Raw genomic sequence first — 20,957 nt, 5'->3', positions numbered from 1 at the left:
CCCCACCCCACTCTGTGGCAACACCTTTACTCTTTGGTCTTAGTCAAAGAATATGTGTGACCCAAAGAGCAAGATGAGGATGGGTGCAAATATGGGAGAGGGAGAAAGAGAGAGACACAGAGACCATGAATAAGAGACACAGAGACCGTGAGAGACCCACAGAAACAGAGATACCAAGAGATCAATATACACACATTGATCAGAGACAATAATGGGTGTGCCAGTGAGTGTGCAGATAAAATAGAAAATGAATGGAGAATGAGGACATTCCAAACCCTCAAAGTTATCATGCTGAGGACCTCTGATGGTGGCATTCACTCCGAAAGTGGCCTGGAAATTGAAATACGCTTTGCCTACTTCCCCTGGTTGACCAGAAGTCCCACCTCAGCCAAGGGGGCTGAGGATCAAGAGCCATCCCATAAGAGACCCTTGCCCAGAGCTGTGGGCTGTAGATGCCAGCAAGTCACATGGATGATCTCAGGAACTTGGCGTTCTCATCAGAAAGGGGGTGGCTGGCTTGACGCCAGCTTGTATATCCAAGATACTGGCTGTTGAAGGACGAGGCTGGACAAAGGCAGCCAGACATGTTTGTGTTCTGGAGCCACCAGACAGGAGAGCTTTCCTTCAGGATGGAGTCTACTGGGCTTTTGAGCATCCTGGTGCTATCCATCCTTCTAGTGACTGTCCAGGGACCTGGTCTGACCGACAGGTCCTTTCCCAGTAAGTACTGGGGCCCCAGCCCTTGCCCTGGAGAGAAGGGATATTGCTGGGGGGGAAAAAGCACCTCCAACTGGAGGTGCTTCCCGCCACCTTACCCTGGCCCTGGGAGGGAGAGGAAGGAGATATTTGGGGTATTTCTTCCCATTTCCCCGTGGAAGAGCCCTTCTGTGAATGCAAGAATCTAGACTTGGGGCAATCCCTATTTGCAGCTCCTTTGAAGTGGAAGGTCTTTCTTGGCAGAGCGGGGTCAGGGGTGGGGGAAGTCACAGGATCTAGCATTTCTGGGAGGGGCTATGGGATTCTGGGAAGCCTAAGCGAACCTCCCCCTCTTCCCACAACAAAAATAGCCCCCTTTCTTGGGACCCCGTCTCTTTTACTCCTGGTTCTTTCAAATGTAGTCCTCTAAAGTATCCCTGTCTCCCCAGCGGTTCCTTGATTTTGGGCTAAAGACAGTATCTAGATGTTCTTTTGCACTTAAGACAATGATATTCTAAGACTGTAAGGTAATAATGATAATTGCTACCATTCACTGAACATTCAGAATGGTGGGATTTAAAGAGAGGGTGTTGGAGTCAGACTCAGTAGGCCCAAATTCTGGTTTCACCACTTAGTAGGCACATTACCTAAATTCCATGTGCCTCAGTTTCCTCATCTGAAAAATGGAGACGTTGAGAGAACTTATCTCATGGAGCAATTACGGAGATGAAATGAGACAACCTATGTAAAATGCTCAGAAGAATGCTTGTCTTATGGTCAACACTTAACAACTGTTAGTTAATATTACTGTGCGTCAGCGACTGTGATTGTATCTTTACACACTTTGTCTCATCACTCTTTTTTTTTTTTTTTTTTTTTATTTTCCCACTGTACAGCAAGGGGGTCAGGTTATCCTTACATGTATACATTGCAATTACAGTTTTCCCCCCACCCTTTCTTCTGTTGCAACATGAGTATCTAGACATAGTTCTCAATGCTATTCAGCAGGATCTCCTTGTAAATCTATTCTAGGTTGTGTCTGATAAGCCCAAGTTCCCGATCCCTCCCACTCCCTCCCCCTCCCATCAGGCAACCACAGGTCTCTTCTCCAAGTCCATGATTTTCTTTTCTGAGGAGATGTTTGTCTCATCACTCTTGTAAGGCTAAAATGATTTTTACAAATGAAGAAACTATCGTTCAGAGAGGGTACGGGGTACACCAAGAATCAGAATTTAAAAACCCAACTGTCTGGGCTAAGCAATAGCAATCGCTGTGCAATAGCGCCCCCAGAGGAACTCCAAAGCACTGACTCCTCAACCAGTCCAAAATGGCCCAATTGGCTTAGACGGGTGGCTTTCAACGGACGGTTTTGCCTTCCAGGGGACATTTTCAATGCCCGAAATCCTTTTTAGTTGTGATAACTGGGGTGTGCTACTGGCATCGAGGGGGTAGAGGCCAGGGATGCTGTTAACCCCCTACTATGCACAGGACAGCCCTCCCTTCCCATCAAATGATTATCTGGCCTGAATGCCACTGGGGCCAAGGTTGAGAAATCCTTCCTTAGGAGGGATGGGGCTACAGGGTGGGACGAGGGGAAGGAGCTGAGAGGGAGGGGCGCTCAGGAGAGAGGGTGGTGTGGGCAGTGCTGGGAAATGCATGGAAGTCCCTGAGGAAAAGCACTCCTGAGGATGAGCAAAGTGAAAGCCGACTGCCCTGACTCCCCAGAACTGCCTCGGGTCTGGGGAAGAGTAGGTGCCACGACCTCCAAGACTCATGGTTACAAGTCCTTTCCCTAGAGAGATGCCCCAGAGTCCAAGAGAATTGTGAATTCAGGGAAAGGGACCAATGTTCGAAGGACAGAAAATGCCAGATCGGCGAGAAGTGTTGTGTCTTCAGCTGTGGACGGAAATGTTTAAAACTCCATCAAGGTAATATTGAGAGCCTCGGAATAACCAGCCTCCCCCCCTACCCCCCCGGCCATACCCTCACGTCTGCCCGTCTGGGCTGACATCGTCCCTGGTCCACGAAGGGTGGGTCTCTGAGCAAGATGGCTGGACTTGGGAAACCTGAAATTTTAGCTTCCTCACTGCATCCAATATGATACATGACCTTAAGTATTATCTTCATTCTGTGTGAGCCTCAGTTTCCTCAAACAAAAGATAGATGTAGGGGTAGGATTGAATCAGAGTGACTCTTGGTTCCTTTTCACACTTATGATTTTCTTTTTCTTTTTCCGATTTTTAAGGCCACACTTGCAGTGTATGGAAGTTCCAGGCGAGGGGTCGAATCAGAACTGCAACTGCCGGCCTACATGACAGTCACAGCAACGTGGGATCCGAGCCTCCTCTGCCACCTACACCACAGTTCACATGCCAGATTCTTAACCCACTGAGTGAGGCGAGGGATCATACCCGCATCCTTATGGTTACTAGTTGGGTTTGTAACCCGCTGAGCCATAACAGGTTTCTTTCCCTTTCTTTCTTTCTTTCTTTCTTTCTTTCTTTCTTTCTTTCTTTCTTTCTTTCTTTCTTTCTTTCTTTCTTTCTTTCTTTCTTTCTTTCTTTCTTTCTTTCTTTCTTTCTTTCTTTCTTTCTTTCTTTCTTTCTTTCTTTCTTTCTTTCTTTCTTTCTTTCTCTCTCTCTCTCTCTCTCTCTCTCTCTCTCTCTCTCTCTCTCCCCCTTCCTTCCTTCCTTCCTCCCTTCCTTCCTTCTTTCCTTCTTTCTTTCTTTCTCTTTCTTTCTTTCAACTCGTGATTTTCTGGTGGCTAATTTTGGCCCACCGCATACCAACATTTTTGCCACAAGTAATAATTAACAGACTTGTATTTCCTAGCTTTTTGTTCCAGAGTGACTGCCTCTCTGTCTACACCCATCCAGCTTAGCACCAGGCAAGTTCCCCTTACCACTCCAGATCGGAGGGGTTGTCTGTTGCTGATGCCATCATAACTCCGTGCCCATCTCTGTGGGCTCCAAAAAGACTATAAAAGATTCTTTTAAAAAAAAGAGTATGGTTGATTTATATTTGAACATATGTATGTATATATATGTATATATCCTTTTGCAGATTCTTTTCCATTATATGTCATTATAAGATGTTGAATATAGGGAGTTCCTGTCATGGCTCACTGGCAATAAAACTGACTAGTGTCCATGAAGATGGGGGTTCAGTCCCTGGCCTTGCTCAGTGGGTTGAGGATCTGGCGTTGCTGTGGCTGTGGTATAGGCCAGCAGCTGCAGCTCTGATTTGACCCCTAGCCTGGGAATTTCCATATGCTGTGGGGGCGGCCTTAAAAGGCAAAAAAAGGGGAAGAAAAAATATTGAATATAGTTCTAAATGTGCTACACAGTAGGTCCTTGTTGTTTATCTATTTTATATATAGTAATGTGTATCTGTTCATCAAAATTCCTAATTTATCCCTCCCCCACCTTCCCCTTTAGTGGCCATAAGTTTGTTTTCTCTGTCTCTGAGTCTATGAAGCCTACTAAATATTCTTTATTCGTTTACTCAACAAATATTTGTTGGTTGTCTCTGAAAACCACGGTAGAATTTGACCAGAGAGGTTGAGGAAGGTTTCTCTGAGAACACAGATCCTGGAGTTGAGTTCCGAAGGATGGGCAGCAAATTTGGGAGAAAAGTGGGGGGAAGGGCTTTCTGGGCACAGAGAACAGCATGCATAAAGGCTCAAGGCTGGGGCTTAGGGAGGCCAGAGAGGAAGCGTGAGGATGAGCATGGCGCAAGGAAAAAAGACCCTTGGTAGAGTCCCATTCCAAGGCACTGAGGGTTGACTTCAACGGATGACCTGGTGGGGAAGGGGGACTCAACCCATAACAGGACCGAAGCCAACTGCAGGAAAAAGGGGGGCATGAGCGTCAGAAAAATTATCCCTGCCTTCCGCGCAGGGACCTTCCCTTTACTCTGATCCCACCCTCTCTTCTTGGAATGGTTTGGTGGGTAAGATAAGAGACTTATAATTTGTCACTTTCCAGCCCCCACCCCCTGGCCGGGTCTTTTATCCATAAGGATGTGTTTATTGGGCAGCTACTCTCCGGTAGTCACCGCTCCTAGAAGCTGTACCTTCAGATACAATCAAGGAGCTCACAACTTAGACGGCCGTGAATGAGGATGGTCTTACCGGCACCTTGTGGGACAGACAAGGTGGGATTTTGCTTTCCCATTTTACAGAAGGGGAAGTCAAGGACCAGAGAGGTAACGTGGGAGGTCAACGTGCACATACTGAATTAGGAGCAGAGCCGTGAAACCAAAGGCTCCTCCTCACTCTCAGGGGAGACGTTGAGTCCAGTGACCAGAAGGGCAGGGGGAGACTGATGTTCCCTGGGGACGCAGACACCTGACCAGCTCCACTCTGGGGTGTCCCTGCAAGTGTGTAGATACATCAGTGGAGCTGGGATCCCGAGGTGTGAAAAGATGAAAGGATCCTGTTCAATTTCATCTGTCATGGTTGCCGGGGGACAATAACTGCTGCTTTTTTTTTTTTTTCTTTTCTTTTTCTTTTTTGATATGGGCACTCTAAATTCTCAGCTTTGGGGTCCCCCTGCAGACATATGCAGCATGCCCAAAGAACCTGGCCCCTGCCTTGCCTTTTTCCATCGTTGGTGGTATGATAAGACAAATAATACCTGCTCCATCTTCATCTATGGTGGCTGCAAAGGGAACCATAACAACTTCCAATCCCAAGACATGTGCCAGAGGTTCTGCCGCAAAAAAGGTGAGTCCCAGGGGCCCCAGTCTCCTGTCCTCGCCAGGGTTGTGCTGCGGGGGGTGGTCTTGGTGTCCCTTGGTCCCTTCTGGGATGGTTACATCCTTGAGGGAACCAACTCCCATCAGGAGGGAAGAAGGTGTCTTGCAGAGGGTTGGACAGTGGCTTTCTGGGAACTGAGGTTGGGAAGGGACGCAGTTGTGAATCAAAGCTGGTGAGTATGACAAGTGGAGGGAGGATGCAGACATGATGAAATCCCAGAGACCAGCTTCAGGGAAGTCACAGGATATCCAGCCTGGTGTTGGACAGGCTGACCAACCACCCTTCCAGGCCATTAATTTCCTCTTGCAACTCTTCTCCAAGCAATCCACTCCCGTCCACATCCCATTTTTCTTTAAGGAGATCTGGAGCTCCCCAGAGCAGACTCACTTCCTTTTAATCCCCCGTGGAAAGATGTACAAACATAACTTCCAGACTGGTTCTGAAGATGAGCTGAGCCCAAGAAGCTCAGCTGGTCCTGTTCTTCATTCTCAACAGGCTCTAACTCCTGAATGCATAAGAATACACTGGAACAACCACCAGGATCTGGCTCATGATCCAAAACTCTGTCCATGGGCCTGACAGATGCTCCAGGCTGGCTTCCTCCGGTCCACTCCCAGCATCCCAAGATCTCAACTCTTCCCTAAACTGAATCCCAGGATCTGAATCTTCACTTCCTCCATCTCAGCCTCTTTTTAGACAGAATATCCTGTATATCCTGGTTTGATCCCATCTTCATGCCTCTTTTCTTTATGCCTAACTTCTAGAATCCCTTGTTTAATACCTGCATAGCTCCCTCTTTTTCCCCAATAAAGTGCTCTGTTTAGTTTTGCGCTTCTGAGGCTGAATAATCCACACCTGTTGGTACATTACACTTGGCAGAGAGTAAAGAGTCATTGAGGTTTCTGGTGACACCACTAAAGGGAATGAAGACAATCAGAACCTTGAGAGTTGAGAGTTCCAAGGATGTCATTATCCTCCTTTGTTTCTTCAAAACATCGTAAGAGCCTTTAAAGAAAAGGGTTCATGGAGTCCCATCGTGGCGCAGTTGTTAACGAATCCGACTAGGAACCATGAGGTTGCGGGTTCGATCCCTGCCCTTGCTCAGTGGGTTAAGGATCCAGCGTTGCCATGAGCTGTGGTGTAGGTTGCAGAGGCGGCTTGGATCCTGCGTTGCTATGGCTGTGGTGTAGGCCTATAGCTACAGCTCGGATTGGATCCCTAGCCTGGGAACCTCCATATGCCGCGAGAGCGGCCCAAGAAAAGGCAAAAAGACAAAAAAAAAAAAAAAAAAAAAAAAAAAAAAAAGAAAAAGAAAAGAAAAGGGTTCATGGGCATTGCTTTAGTTTGGATCCCCTAGAAACCAATACCAGGAGAAGGGCATGGGCGAGAGTAGTTTCTTTGGGAATTTTTTCAAGAAACACAAGTTGGGAAGTGGGGAAAGTCTTACAAGGAAGAGAGGAGTTGATTATGAATTGGTTACCACCATGGGAAACTGCAACTGCAACTTAATCCCACTGGGGACCTTTTTTTTTTTTTTTTTTTTTGTCTTGTCTTTTTTTTTTCAGGGCCGCACCCCTGGCATATAGAAGTTCCCAGGCTAGAGGTCCAATTGGAGCGGTAGTCTCTGGCCTATGCCAGAGCCAGAGCAACTTGGAATCTGAGCCGTGTCTGCGCCCTATGCCACCCCTAACAGCAATGCCAGATCCTTAACCTGCGGGGAGCCGAGAAGATACAAGGAGCCGAGGAAGGTAGCTTGCCTGAACGGTGCAATTCTGAGGGTAGGCTCCTAATCAGAAAAAGGGGCCTGCCTGAACGGTGCAGTTCCGAGGGCAACTTCCTAAACAAGGGGCTGCCTGCCTGCCTGCACGGCACAATTCTGAGGACAGGCCCCAGAAGACAATAAGGCTCGCCCGCTGACATGGGTGGAAAACTAAATTTCCCAGGAAATAATTTCCATTTTGTGTTGCTGAGTGGGGATTGTTCCATGGATGACTTAGTCTTTTCTGTTATTCACTTGCTATTCAGTTTTCCTCAGTCTTTCCTGATTATTTACTTATTATTATTTTCCATCCTTATTTTCCTGTGGTGATTTGTGACTTAACAAAATTACAACAATAGTATAATAAGAATTTCATCCTGAAGGACTTTTCCCTATTCATATCCAACTTAATTAAAACATAGTGTTTATCTACTAACTAGTTACAGTAAACTTTAGAGTTAGGATTTTAATGAGGTTCATAGAAGTTAGGCATATGTTATTCTTGATCAAAAGAAACCCAGTTGTGAGTTTTGTCCTTGATTTTAGAAGCTTCTAAGCGGCAGCTGATTAAGTTGATTTATGTTTTCTCATACTGTCTTCCTGCCATAACGCTTAAAGATATACATTAGTCTAAAAACAAGATTCGTAAATGCCAGATTTTTGTGTCTGTAACCTCTTCAGCTTGTGGAATTGGCTGGTCATGAGATGGTTTGTGCTGAGTCTCCTCTTTCCCACATCGTATGCTGCACCTGTTTGTCCTTGAATTGTACTCATTAAATTTAGTTAAGTTGAAGATTTTAGAATGTGATGTATTGCTACTGTACCATGTGATCAAAAAACAAAGCCTAATAGTTGACCAATGTACTTTTAACACTATGATGTAATCTGTAGTAAAAAGCTGTCTATGTAATCAACCACTTATGCCAATAAAATTTGAGCAGTCCAGTGCCCTCAAGGAAGGGACAAAGAGGCTGTCTCCATTGCAAAAGCTGATGTCCGTCCCTCTCCTTTGGGAAAAGTATACACTCCCTGGCCACCGGCATTGACCCACTGAGCAAGGCCAGGAATCGAACCTGTGTCCTTGTGGATGTTTGTCGAGTTCGTTAACCACTGAACCACAACAGGAACTCCAGCTGCTGGGGATCTTCTAAAGAACCACTAAGTACACGCCTCCAAATTGTCTTCATCCAGTGATGGGTAAGCTGAGGTGCTTATTTTTCAATTCCCATCCCTTACTGGAGGCATGGGGTTGTCAGATCCCTCCCTCTTCCAGACTGTTCTGTATGCAAGCTGAGCAAGCTCCCTGGGAGCCAGAGGAAAGCTGAGAGCAGAGAAATAGAGACTCTGACCCTTGCTATGGGAAGCTATCAGCGTGCACTGGATATTATTCAACCCTAAAGAAGAATGAAGCACTAATACACGCTACACTGTGGATGAACCTCAAAAACATTCTGCTAGGAGAGAGAAAACCACTGGAAAGGTCACATACTGTAGGATTCCATTTACATGAAATATCCAGAAGAGGTAAATCCTGCATTCCTGTCATGGTGCAGTGGAAATGAATCTGACTAGGAACCATGAGGTTGAGGGTTCGATCCCTGGCCCCGCTCAGTGGGTTAAGGATCCGGCATTGCCATGAGCTGTGGTGTAGCTCAGATCTGACATTGCCGTGGCTGTGGTGTAGGCCGGCAGCTACAGCTCCAATTGGACTCCTAGCCTGGGAACCTCCATATGCCGTGGGTGAGGCCCTAAAAAGACAAAAGACCAAAAAAAAAAAAAAAAAAAGGTAGAACAGTGGTGGCCAGGGGCGGGGCTAAAGTGACTGATAATGGAATGGGGTTTTCTTTTTCTTTTCTCTCTCTCTCTCTTTTTTTTTTTGCCACAGCATGAAGTGGCTTGAGGTGGGATCTCAGGTCCCAGACCAGGGATTGAACCTGGGCTGCAGCAGCGAAAGTGCTGAGTCCTAACCATTAGACCACCCAGGAACTCCTGGTATGGGGTTTCCCTTTTTTTTTTTTTTTTTTTTTTTGTCTTTTTGTCTTTTCTAGGGCTTCTTCCAGCAGCATATAGAGGTTCCCAGGCTAGGGGTCCAATCGGAGCTGTAGCCACCGGCCTATACCAGAGCCACAGCAACTCAGGATCCGAGCCGTGTCTGCGACCTACACCACAAGCTCACAGCAACGCCAGATCCTTAACTGACTGAGGGAGGCCAGGGGTCGAACCCGCAACTTCATGGCTCCTAGTCGGATTCGTTAACCACTGAGCCACGATGGGAACTCCTAGGGTTTCCTTTTGGGGTGATGAAAATGTTTTGGAACTAATAAAGGTGGTGGTTGCACAATTTTATGAAGAGACTAAAAAACCACTGAACTTTTACCTTAAAATTGTTAATTTTGGAGTTCCCATTGTGGCTCAGGAGGTTAAGAACCCAACTAATGTCCATGAAGATGCAAGTTAAGGTCCCTGGCCTCTCTCAGTGGGTTAAAGGGTATGACGTTGCCATGAGCTGTGGTGCAGGCCTGGGAACCTCCATATGCCGCAGGTGGAGCCCTAAAAAGACAAAAATAAATAAATAAATAAATAAAATAGTTTGTTGACATTTATTATTTCCCTCCTGCATCACCTATTCCAAATTTCAGCTGACGGTGGACACTCTCCATCAACTGTAACATTCTGTCTTGATTGCAAAGCACCACAATCTTAAACTGAAGATTTAGTTCAACCTCAGATGAACCCATCTTCTTCCCCATGTGCTTCTCATGGCAATATCCTTACGCTTTGACAAAGCTTAAAGAAAAGGGGTCGCCCAAAGAGAAGGAAGAGAGAGACAGAGGGAGATGAAGGGCAAGGGGAAAGAGACCAGACAGAGGGAGACCCGCAGAAAAGAGACGGACGGGCAGAGTAAAAGAAAGGTGCAGAGAGAAGAAAAAAACAGTGTGAGAAAAATAAACAGACAGAGAAATAAGTACATCAAGAGAAGAGTAAAATTATGGAGTTCCCGTGGTGGCACAGTGGAAATGAACCCAACTAGGAACCATGAGGTTGTGGGTTCGATCCCTGGCCTCCCTCAGTGGGTTAAGGATCTGATGTTGCTGTGAGCTGTGGTGTAGGTCACAGATTTGGCTCAGATTTGGCGTTGCTGTGGCTGTGGCATTGGCCGGCACCTACAGCTCCAATTCAACCCCTAGCCTGGGAACCTCCATATACCGCAAGTGCAGCCCTAAAAACCAAAAAAGAGAGAGAGAGAGAGAAGAGTAAAATTAGACAAAGGATCCTCTTGGCCTTTAACTTCTCCCCCCTGCTCCGGAAAACAGAAGACCCTGGAATTGAATGTGCCCTTCTGCTAAGAGGATCTAGAAGCCCCTGCCAACCTTTGCCCTTCTTCCTGGTTGACCAGAAAGCCGGAGCGCCTCAGTGAGCTGAGGGTGGGAAGCTGCCTATCAAGAGCCCCTCCTCCCTAGGTTTGGTGCCCAAGGTGTCAGCTTGTCCCACTGATGGCTTCTGGGACTTGGTGTTCCCCAGCAGAGGGGTGTGGCTGGCTTGTCTCCAGTGATGTGTGGTTCCTGGAGTGTCAGGCTAGGCCAGGGCAGCCAAAGTTCAGAAGCAGGAGCTTCTGAGCAGGAGTTCCTAGTTTTAGTGTCACCAGCCAGGCCAGTCCCTCCTGAAATGGGGTTCTCGGGACTTCTGCTCATCCTGGTACCACTCATCGTCCTGGGGGGTGTTCAAGAACCTGGGCTGGTGGAGGCGTTCATTGTTAGTAAGTATGGGGAACTCAGTCCTGTCAGTGGAGAAACGGGGCTTAGCTGGGAGGATAATAATAATAATAATAATAATAATAATAATAATAAATAATAATAATAATAATTTCCCCCACCTCAGTCTGAGATCCTAGAGATGGTTGGAGTGATGTTCTCAGCCCCTTTCCTTCTGATAAGATACCCTGGGTGAATGCAGGATCCTGAGTCTGTGGCAACGGACTCCTCACCATCATTAGGACAGGAGGTCTTCCTAAGAGGGCTTGGTCCTGGAGCTCCTGAAACAGACTAAGGGAACTGGGAAACTTACGGGCTTTTCCCATAGAGAGGCCACTCCCCTGGCACCACCTTCATCAGCTTCCAAATCTTCCCAGTGTGGCCCTTCCCATTGCAGCCCTCCAAAGTCACTCCACACCCTCACCCATACCTATAACCTACACCTACAGGGTCTCCTTGCCTTTAGGGTAAAGGATGGTCTTTTTTTTTTTTTTTTTTTTTTTGGCTTTTTAGGGTCACACATATGGGAGTTCCCAGGCCAGGGGTCAAATCAGGGTTGCAGCTGCCATCCTATGCAGCAGCCACAGCAATGCCAGATCCTTAACCCACTGATCCAGGCCAGGGATTGAACCCACATCCTCATGGATACTAGTCTGATTCCTTTCCCCTGCACCACAACTGGCACTCCCAAAAGAATGGTCTTTATTTTTTGTCTTTTTGCTATTTTTTTGGGGCCACTCCCGTGGCATATGGAGGTTCCCAGGCTAGGGGTCTAATCTGAGCTGCAGCCACCGGCCTACGCCAGAGCCACAGCAACGTGGGATCTGAGCTGTGTCTGCGACCTACACCACAGCTCACGGCAACGCCGGATCGTTAACCCACTGAGCAAGGGCAGGGACCGAACCCGCAACCTCATGGTTCCTAGTCGGATTCGTTAACCACTGCGCCACGACGGGAACTCCCCCAAAAGAATGGTCTTTAAACTTCCCCTGGAGTGTTGACACTTGAAGGCCCCCATTACTAGCAGCTAAGTTGAGCACTCAGGCAGGACGGAACGTCGTAGGTTCAAATCCTGCTCCACTGCCTCGTAGCCATGGGCACTTGGCAAATTCACATAATCTCCCTGTGCTTCAGATGCCTCTGTTTATGCAGTGTGAGTATCGATTGGACTGACCCAGAGAGTTGTAATGAGGACTAAGGACAAAAGGACATTTGCATAGTAAGCACTTCATCAATATTAATTATTATAATTCTTATGTCCCAGGATCTTGACAATGGCTTTTTAAGCTTTGTCACATGAATCCTCAAGACAACCCTATAGGCAGATGAGGGAGTCAAGGTTCAGAGGTGGTACCTGCCATACCAAGGACTGCACAGAATTCAAAACCCCAGTCATCTGGAGTTCGCATCGTGTACCAGCTGTAACGAACCCAACTGGTATCCACGAGGATGAGGGTTTGATCCCTGGCCTCGCTCAGTGGGTTAAGATCTGGCGTTGCTGTGAGCTGTGGCATAGGTCACAGACATGGCTAAAATCTGGCATGGCTATAGGCTGGCAGCTGCAGCTCTGATTCAACCCCTAGCCTGGAAACTTCCATATGGCACATTCATGGCCCTAAAGAGATGCCCCCCCCCCAAAAAAAAACTGCTTAAAAAAAAAAAACAACCCAGCCATCTGACTCTGGATCCGAAAACTATAGCATCCTTGCCCCTACCCAGGGAACATCCAAATACAGGAAGGTGGAGTGATTAGAGTGGTTCTGGGGAGAGCATTTTCTCGCTGGAAACTTATGGGTGGTGGGTCTTGGGATCTGATGGTGCGTTGTCATGGGGGTGGGGATGGAGGCCCCATTGTGAAAATTCAGAGCCCCCTGAAGGTCACTACCTTCTGGGGACAGTGAAGTGAAAATAAACTTCCCTACTTCTGCAGCGGTGCCTTGGGCCTGGGGAGGGAGGGTTCCAGTCCCTTCAAGGCTCCAGAGAAGTATATGTTTTCTTCCCTCAGAAAAGTGTCCCTCAAACAGAGCAAGATGCGAAATGAAAGAAAGAGACCAATGTACGAAGCACAGACAGTGCCCAAATAAGATGAATTGTTGCAAGTTTGCCTGTGGAAAGAAATGCTTAAACATCAAACAAGGTAACTCAAATCCCCTGAATTATCTTATGCCCACATCTCTCCCTCCACTTTCTGCCACCTGCATGGCAGAGTCTGACCAAGAGCCTGGGTGTATCTTCTACTCGACACACCTCCTATGGGTGCTAGGCTGGGGAGGGTGTCGGGAGACATGTTTATTTCATTTCTGCCTCTGGGTATGGGATGCACATAACACAGTTTTTCCTTTAAGGGCCTTAATTCCTGTCACATGTAAGAAAGACATGGGTATTAGACCATATGGCTACCCTTCTGTGATCCTTTGATATGCCAAGTAACCACTGAAGTCTCATAGAATGCCAGCATGGTGTCAGGTGATATGATAGCTATAGAAGACAGGTATATCAATGGAATACTACTCAGCCATAAAAAAGAATGAAATAAAGCCATTTGCAGCAACACAGATGCAACTAGAGATTAACATATTAAGTGAAGTAAGTCAGAAAGAGAAATATAAATACCATGTGATATCACTTATATGGGGAATCCAAAATATGGCACAAGTGAACCTATCTACAAAACAGAAACAGACTCACAGACATAGAAAGCAGACTTGTGATTGCCAAGGGAGAAGGGGAGGGAGTGGGATGGACGGGGAGTTTGGGGTTGGTAGCTGCAAACTATTACATTTAGAATGGATAAGCAATGAGGTCCTGCTGTACAGCACAGGGAACTATATCCAATCTCTTGGGATAGACCATGATGGGAGATAATATAGGAAAAAGAATGCATGTGTGTGTGTACGTGTGTGTGTGTATCTGAATCATTTTGCTGTACAGCCAAAATTGGCACAACATTGTAAATTTGCTATACTTTAATTTTTTAAATGTAAAAAAGAAAAGAAAAGGGTAATTTCCATTGTGGCTCAGTGAGTTAAAGACCCCATGTAGTCTCTGTGAGGACACAGGTTTGATTCCTGGCTTTGCTCAGTGGGTTAAATATCCAGTGTTGCTGCAAGCTGTGGGGCAAGTCCACATATGGCTCAGATTGGCTGTTGCTGTTGCTGTGGCATAGGCTTCAGCTGCAGTTCTGATTCAGCTCCTAGCCTGGGAACTTCATCTGCCATAGGTGCAGCTATAAAAAATAAAGAAAAAAGAAAGGGAATATGTATATATCTATATATCTATATCTATGTCTATGACTGGGTCACTTTGCTGTACAGCAGAAATTGGCACAACATGGTAAATCAAATATACTTTAATTTAAAAAATTTAAAAAAAAGGCTGGTATATAGTTTGTATTTTCTGGCTTTTTTTTAGGTTTCTCTGTCTATAGAACTCCCAGACATTTCCCTAGCCACCTTTGATTGCCTACATTCTTTCTTCTCTGCCCACATTATCATTATTATTATTTTTTAGGAGCTCCTCTGCCCATATTATTGAACTCTAAAGAGGAGCATCAGGAACTATTCATTCAGGAGTTCCCGTCATGGAGCAGTGGTTAAGGAATCCGACTAGGAACCATGAGGTTGCGGGTTCGATCCTTGGCCTCCCTCAGTGGGTTAAGGATCCGGCATTGCTGTGAGCTGTGGTGTAGTCACAGACATGGCTCAGATCTGGTGTGGCTGTGGCGGTGGTGTAGGCCAGCAGCTGTAGCTTTGATTGGACCCCTAGCCTGGGAATCTCCATATGCCATGGATGCAGCCCCTAAAAAGCCAAAAAAAAAAAAAGACTATTCATTCATTCATTCAACAAACATTTACTGGTGCCCCTGACACTCATGGTGGGCTCTACTTGCTTAGTATAGCTGGGGAGGACATGATTTAAGATCTGAAAGGTGGATAGGACAAAATTGGAGGAAAGTGCTTTCAAGGCACAGGTAACAGCATGTGCAAAGGTCCTGGGGGAGAAGACAACCATGCTTAGGCTAGAAAGGCCAGAGAAGAGAGATGAGCGTGAGCGTGGTAAGAGATGAGAAAAATGAAGCTAGAGTAGGTGGAGAAGGTTTTCCCACAAGGCAGGGCCTTGCCAGCCAGAGGAAAAGGTCTGGTCTTGATCTTAAGAGCAGCAGATTATCTACATTCAAATCCCTTACCATCCTTGTGTGTGACCTTGGGGAAATTACTCAGCCTCTCTGAGCCTCAGTTAACTCATGTGCAAAATGAGGACAATAAGAGGACCTAGCTCGTGAAATTATGTGTTAATACATGTCAAGAGCTAAGAACAGTGCCTGTCCTTTTAATCGATGTGGCATTGTTTTGTGCTTCAAACTATGAGCTTCTAGAGAACTTTATATGCAAGAGTTCTATTTATGCACAAGAGTAGCTCAATAAATTCTTTAACTTCAGGATATATTTGGGGTTTTTTTATTGCAAATACTCCTACAACCACTCAGTGCCAACTTATCTGTTAGGATTTCTACATCATGCTCTGAAAATATCACGTCCTTAGCACATTCCTTCATGCCTTTGCACAGGCCTGGAATGTTCTTGAGGGAGGCCGGCATCTAGACAGCTCTGCCCTTTAATCTCCCTGCAGACGTGTGCAGTTTGCCAAAGAAGACTGGCCCCTGCCTGGCCTACCTTCCACGCTGGTGGTATGATAAGGAAAAGAAGGTTTGCTCCAGATTTATCTATGGTGGTTGCCAGGGGAACAATAACAACTTCCAGTCTGAAAATGTCTGCAAGGATATCTGCTCCCAAAAAAGTAAGTTCCAGGGACCCCAGTCTCCCCTGCTCATCTGGACCACCCTGGGTATTGATGGACAGGTCCATTCCAGAAGCTTGGCAGGCTTGGGGCTGACGGAACCAGTCCAATTAGGAGGTACGCATGCACCTCACGGAGGAGTAAGTAGAGGACGTTTTGGGGAGGCGGGGGAGGGGAGCAGTGGTCAAAGGGATGTTGGAGACCATGACTGGGGGTGCAGAGAAAGTAAGCAGAAGTGATGGGGTATCTGAGACCAAGTCAGAAGAAGACGAAGTGAGCCAGCCCAGCCCTGGGCATCAGGCACCAGCCACTCTCGCCCCAGGCCTCACCTTCTCATCAAACCTCATCAGCAAGTTTTTTTTTTCAAGGGTGATTATAGCCAGGATGACCACATGCTTTATGATCAAACCAAGACACTTTTAAAGTGAAAGGCAGTGCCATTCATTAGTGCCCTTGGACAACTGGCGCAAACTGGGACTCTACTGGAAGACCCAGAATACGTGATCCCTCTATGAGCCCCCAAAGTCACTCTACTTCTGTTTTCTCTCTGTGTGAAAAGATGTAAAAATGGTCCCATCTCCTTTTTAGCATTCACTGCGAGATATGGTCCCTACAGTGAGCAGGGCTCCAGCATCTCACCCGGATATGATTTTCTGTCCCGCTCTCTTGCAGAGACATCTAGCTGGCTGGGATGAGGAGAGATGGCACGACCTCCAGGATTTGGCTCATAATCCAGGGATCTCTCCAGATGTGCCTGACTGATGCTCTAGCCTGGCTTCCGCTGGCCAAACCTCAGCTGCCCAGACCCTGGATGTTCCCACCAAGGACCTCCCCCCTCCCCCGCCACAATTTCCTGACAACTGCCTTTTCTCCAGCTCAGCTTCTCTTCAAACACAGTGCCCTTTGCCCTTGGGCTCCTTCTCTGTATGTGACCCTATCCTTTCAACTTTCAGGGCCCCTGTTTATCCTTCGGAAGCTTCCAGTTTCTCCTAATAAAGTGTTCCGAGAGGTCTGAGATCTCAGAGTCTGAATGATGCACATCTGTGCCCTCTGTGCCAAGAACAAGAAGTCATTGGGTCTCCCGGCGACGCTAAAAGAGGGAGAGAGGACTTCAAAAATCTCACAAACTGAAAACGCTGGTGACACCGTTGTCCTAAGATGCTTAAGAGTGGAACTGGAGCAGATGCAGGTTTTGTATGGGTTAAAGCTTATAGAGTTAGCAGGTTCCTTTAAAAAATGAATACAGCTCCAAAATACACAACAACTCATGAAACTCAATATCAAAAAACAAACAATCCCATCAAATAATGGGCAGAAGATCTAAATAGACGCGTCTTCAAAGACGACAGACAGATAGCCAAAAAGCACATGAAAATATGCTCAACATCACTAATTATTAGAGAAATGCAAATCAAAACTACAACGAAGTATCACCTCACACTAGTCAGAATGGCCGTCATCAAAAAGTCTTACAGGGAGTTCCCGTCGTGGCACAGTGAAAATGAATCCAGCTAGGAATCATGAGGTGGCAGGTTCGACCTCTGGCCTTGCTCAGTGGGTTAAGGATCCGGCGTTGCCAAGAGCTGCGGCATAGTTCGCAGACACAGCTTGGATCCTGAGTTGCTGTGGCTGTGGTAGGTTAGCAGCTGTAGCTCTGATTGGACCCCTAGCCTGGGAACCTCCACATGCCTCTGATGCAGCCCTGAAAAGAAAGAAAAAAAAAAAAAGAAAGGAAAGAAAGAAAGATAATTCAGCCTTTTATTCAACATGGTTGATCAACATAATGATTATAGTTTGATTTTGATTATGGTTGGGAAGCATAAATGCACAGCCAAACTTGATATTTGTAGTTCTACTACAGGTTTGTGTCCTAAAAATGCAGGGATTTTAATAATTTTTCTTTTGCACAAATCCATCAAAAAAGAAACAAATGCGTGATACATTTAAAATTGTACATATTGGGAGTTCCTGTTGTGGCTCAGTGGGTTAAGAACCCAACTAGTATCCAAGAGGATGTGGGTTCGATCCTGGCCTTGCTCCGGGGGTGGGGATCCCGTGTTGTGGCGTAGGCTGGCAGCTGCAGCTCCAACTCAACCCCTAGCCTGGGAACTTCTATATGCCATGAGTGAGGCCCTAAAAAGAAAAAAAAAAAATAGAATTGTACATATTGAATTACTGAATATATTCTTGCCAGTAAAGAACATCTGTTTGAACAGGCTTCCCTAAGAACTGTTTTTCTATTTATAAATTTATGCATCTGATATTTGAAAGAATTTTTTGCAGAATGATTTTTCTGTCTCCATAAATTTCAAACCTTGTTTCTCCTCTACTATCCATACTCTTCTAGGGCCAGGTACATTCTATGACAGCACAACTTCTAGCTCCATGCCTTAGTGTCAGGATATCAGAGAGCTGGTCCAGTGGGTGGTAGGAATATTGCTTAGAGCCGTTCTTACATCAGGACAGAAGGCAGCGATTTATGACGTAGAAAAACTGCGAACTTCCTAACTGTATCCCGCTATCTCCAAACTCAACAGATTCCCCCACTCAACTTCCTTTTAGCGGACTACCAAGAATGCTAGCAGCCATTCCAACACCTTCTGATCCAGGAGAAGTGTGTTAGTGGGAAAGATGGAGGGGAAAGGGAGGCTGCTTGATTACGGTTAGAATATCTTACATTTACAAAGGATACAAAGCATTTGATCATGTGAACATATTACCTGGGCCTCGCCCAGAGTCGTAAAAGGGACCTGTTCAAGGGAGGGACCTTGACGCTTGAACTTCATCAGCTTCGTGGTAGACCCATCTCTGAAAGGGCTCGTGCAGCTGCCACCTGGGAGAACCAACCAGTCTGAGACATGCTAAGGAGGCCTGTGTAGGTGCTCTGGTCAGCAGCCCCAAAGAAGCTCTACCTGACAACCAGGGCTAGTTTGCATCCATCCGATTGAGTTCCCAACTCATGAGAGCCTTTGGATGACGGTAGCCCAGGAGACACGGGACTGCAACCACGTGAAGACCCCAAAAGGGCACCACCACGCTGACTCCTCCCCCATGTCCTCCCCCACAAAACAGTGAGAAAAAGAAAAAGGTTGCTTTAAATGGCTAAGTTGGGGGAAATTTTATTTGCACCCATAGGCAGGTAATTGGAACAATGGGAAGGAAGTGGCTGGAAGGGAAGAGGAAAGGAGGGGGAGAAAGGGGGAAAGGAAAGACGTAGAGAAGTCTAGGGGAAGGAAAAAAGGGATCCCGAGAGGACTGGGCAGGATAAGAGGGCGCCAGGCTTGAGAAGGGAGCCCCCGAGCCAGAGGCTGAGTCGCCACAGCCCACCCAAACCTGGACATCGCTTTTGAATAAACTCATTGTTTGGTATGACATGAATCAAGAGGTTCTAGTTTTATTTTTTCATTTTACTTTTCTTAAAGTATAGTTGATTTAGAGTGTTGTGTCAATTTCTGCTCTATAGCATAGTGATCCTGTAGCTATATACATATATGTGTGCGTGTGTGTGTGTGTGTGTGTGTGTGTGTGTGTATTCCTTTTCTCGTACTAGCTTCCATCATGGTCTATCCCAAGAGATCGGATAGAGTTCCCTGCGCTGAACAGTAGGACCTCATTGCTTATCCATTCGAAATGGAATAGTTTGCCTCTACCAACCCCAAAGCCCCCATCCATCGCCCTCCCTCGAGAGGTTCGAAAGAGAGTTGGGGGCCCACTGACTATTGAGTAAGACCTTTCTCCTCCTCATCTTTCAGTTTCTCCCTCTTTCAAAGGGCTGGTTAAACTGATGACTGTTTCTGAAAATGCTGTCAGCAAACACCTACGTTAGGGCAGGGTGGGTCTTGTCTAAAATTCGGGTCCTCCAGATCTAGGAAATTGCCATCTCTAGGAATAGAGCACAGGAATAAATCTGGGGGTTTTTTTAGGGCCATACCCTGGCATATGGAAGTTCCCTGGCTGGGGTCAAATCAGAGCTACAGCTGCCAAGCTACACCACAGCTGCAGCATCACCACATCCGAGCCACATCTGAGACTTATACCACGGCTCAGAGCAACGCCGGATCCTGAACCCACGGAGTGAGGCCAGGATGGAACCTGCATCCTCATGGATACGAGTCAGATTCATTGCCACTGAGTCACAATGGGAACTACTGGAATCAGCATTTTTAACAAGAACTGCTAAATGATTTTTATCAGAATGTGTGGATTGGACCGATTCATCAGTAGGAAAAAAAAAAAAACAAAGGCTTAACAAATGTATTGGTGCCTGTTCTTGGTGTAGAAGAAGATCAGGAGACAATGCTCGAATCATTGAAAGTAGGCGTGAATGAGGCCAGGGTTGGGCTGAAGACCCCTAAACACCGCTAACTGGGCAGTTTTGCCGAGTGACCGTCTAGCCCAGTGGTCCTTCCGTGTGGCATCTCTCACATTTACATTGCTCTTGTGTCCACACCTCTGTTCTCCTGGGGAGGCTGTCCCAAGTCCTGTGCATCTTTGTGATCCAGCCCAAAGTACCAACAAGCCATCTTCCGTCTGCATCCTGTGGGAAGCGTGCTTCTCTGGGAATAAAGAGATTGATGTTATGAGTCCAGCTTTGCCCCTGGTTGAATGTATGACCTGGTTGGGAGAGGGAGGGAGGAGGGGTGCCCCTCTCAAGCTCTCAGCTTCCCAGCCATAAGATAAAGGTGGTAGACTGATAAGGTCAAAGAGCACCTCTAAATTGGAGGAACTGTGGTAGCTCGGGAACCCTGCCAAATCTCATAAGCAACTGGGTGCCTGTCCATCCCCTGGGTACCTTTCAGTCCTTGATTGAGGTTGACATACATGAATGGCTGGAACAGAATTGTTCTGTTCTAGGGACCCATGGACCAGAAAGGTCCTTATAAATGGCAAAGTGTGCCTTGCAGTTGACAGTGTCTGCTCTCTTTTTGTGCTCAAGAAGAAACTCAGAGCCCTGGAGGCTGAGCCTAGGGAGCACTCTTCCTTATAAAGGTCTCAGTGCAAGATGCTGTGTCTCTTCATTGTCAATTCTTTGCTCATTGCTCTGCCCATTAGAGCCCCGAGGGGACCTTGAGTGGACTCTTCAGGTGTTACATAAGTAACACCTTCGTGGTGCCATGAAGACCTTGGACCCCTCACTTTCCCCTCCTTCTTATTCTCTCCTCAAAGTCACCTGTAGAGCCAGAAATGTCCAGAA

The 20,957-nt window shown here is 46.6% G+C and overlaps 2 protein-coding genes across 2 annotated transcripts; both read left to right on the top strand.

Moving 5' to 3' along the window:
• Positions 1 to 534: 534 nt before the first annotated feature.
• On the top strand, positions 535 to 6,279 carry LOC100738160 (eppin). Its single transcript, XM_085004266.1, has 4 exons — positions 535 to 720; positions 2,493 to 2,624; positions 5,255 to 5,422; positions 5,951 to 6,279. Exons 1-4 carry the CDS (start codon positions 585 to 587, stop codon positions 5,962 to 5,964), a joined length of 450 nt encoding a protein of 149 aa, XP_084860392.1. The 5' UTR covers positions 535 to 584; the 3' UTR covers positions 5,965 to 6,279.
• Positions 6,280 to 10,778: 4,499 nt separating this feature from the next.
• On the top strand, positions 10,779 to 16,778 carry LOC146395337 (WAP four-disulfide core domain protein 6A-like). Its single transcript, XM_085004035.1, has 4 exons — positions 10,779 to 10,971; positions 12,972 to 13,103; positions 15,596 to 15,763; positions 16,436 to 16,778. The coding sequence occupies exons 1-4, from the start codon at positions 10,881 to 10,883 to the stop codon at positions 16,456 to 16,458; spliced, it is 414 nt and encodes a 137-aa protein (XP_084860161.1). The 5' UTR covers positions 10,779 to 10,880; the 3' UTR covers positions 16,459 to 16,778.
• The last annotated feature ends 4,179 nt before the right edge of the window (positions 16,779 to 20,957 follow it).

This window comes from Sus scrofa, chromosome 17, assembly GCF_054392235.1.
Source record: "Sus scrofa isolate SSC_HxYL_T2T_F1_AM1 chromosome 17, Sscrofa_HxYL_maternal_Yorkshire_Landrace_v2.0, whole genome shotgun sequence".
NCBI classification, from domain to species: domain Eukaryota; kingdom Metazoa; phylum Chordata; class Mammalia; order Artiodactyla; family Suidae; genus Sus; species Sus scrofa.
This window is presented reverse-complemented; position numbering and strand designations above follow the sequence as displayed.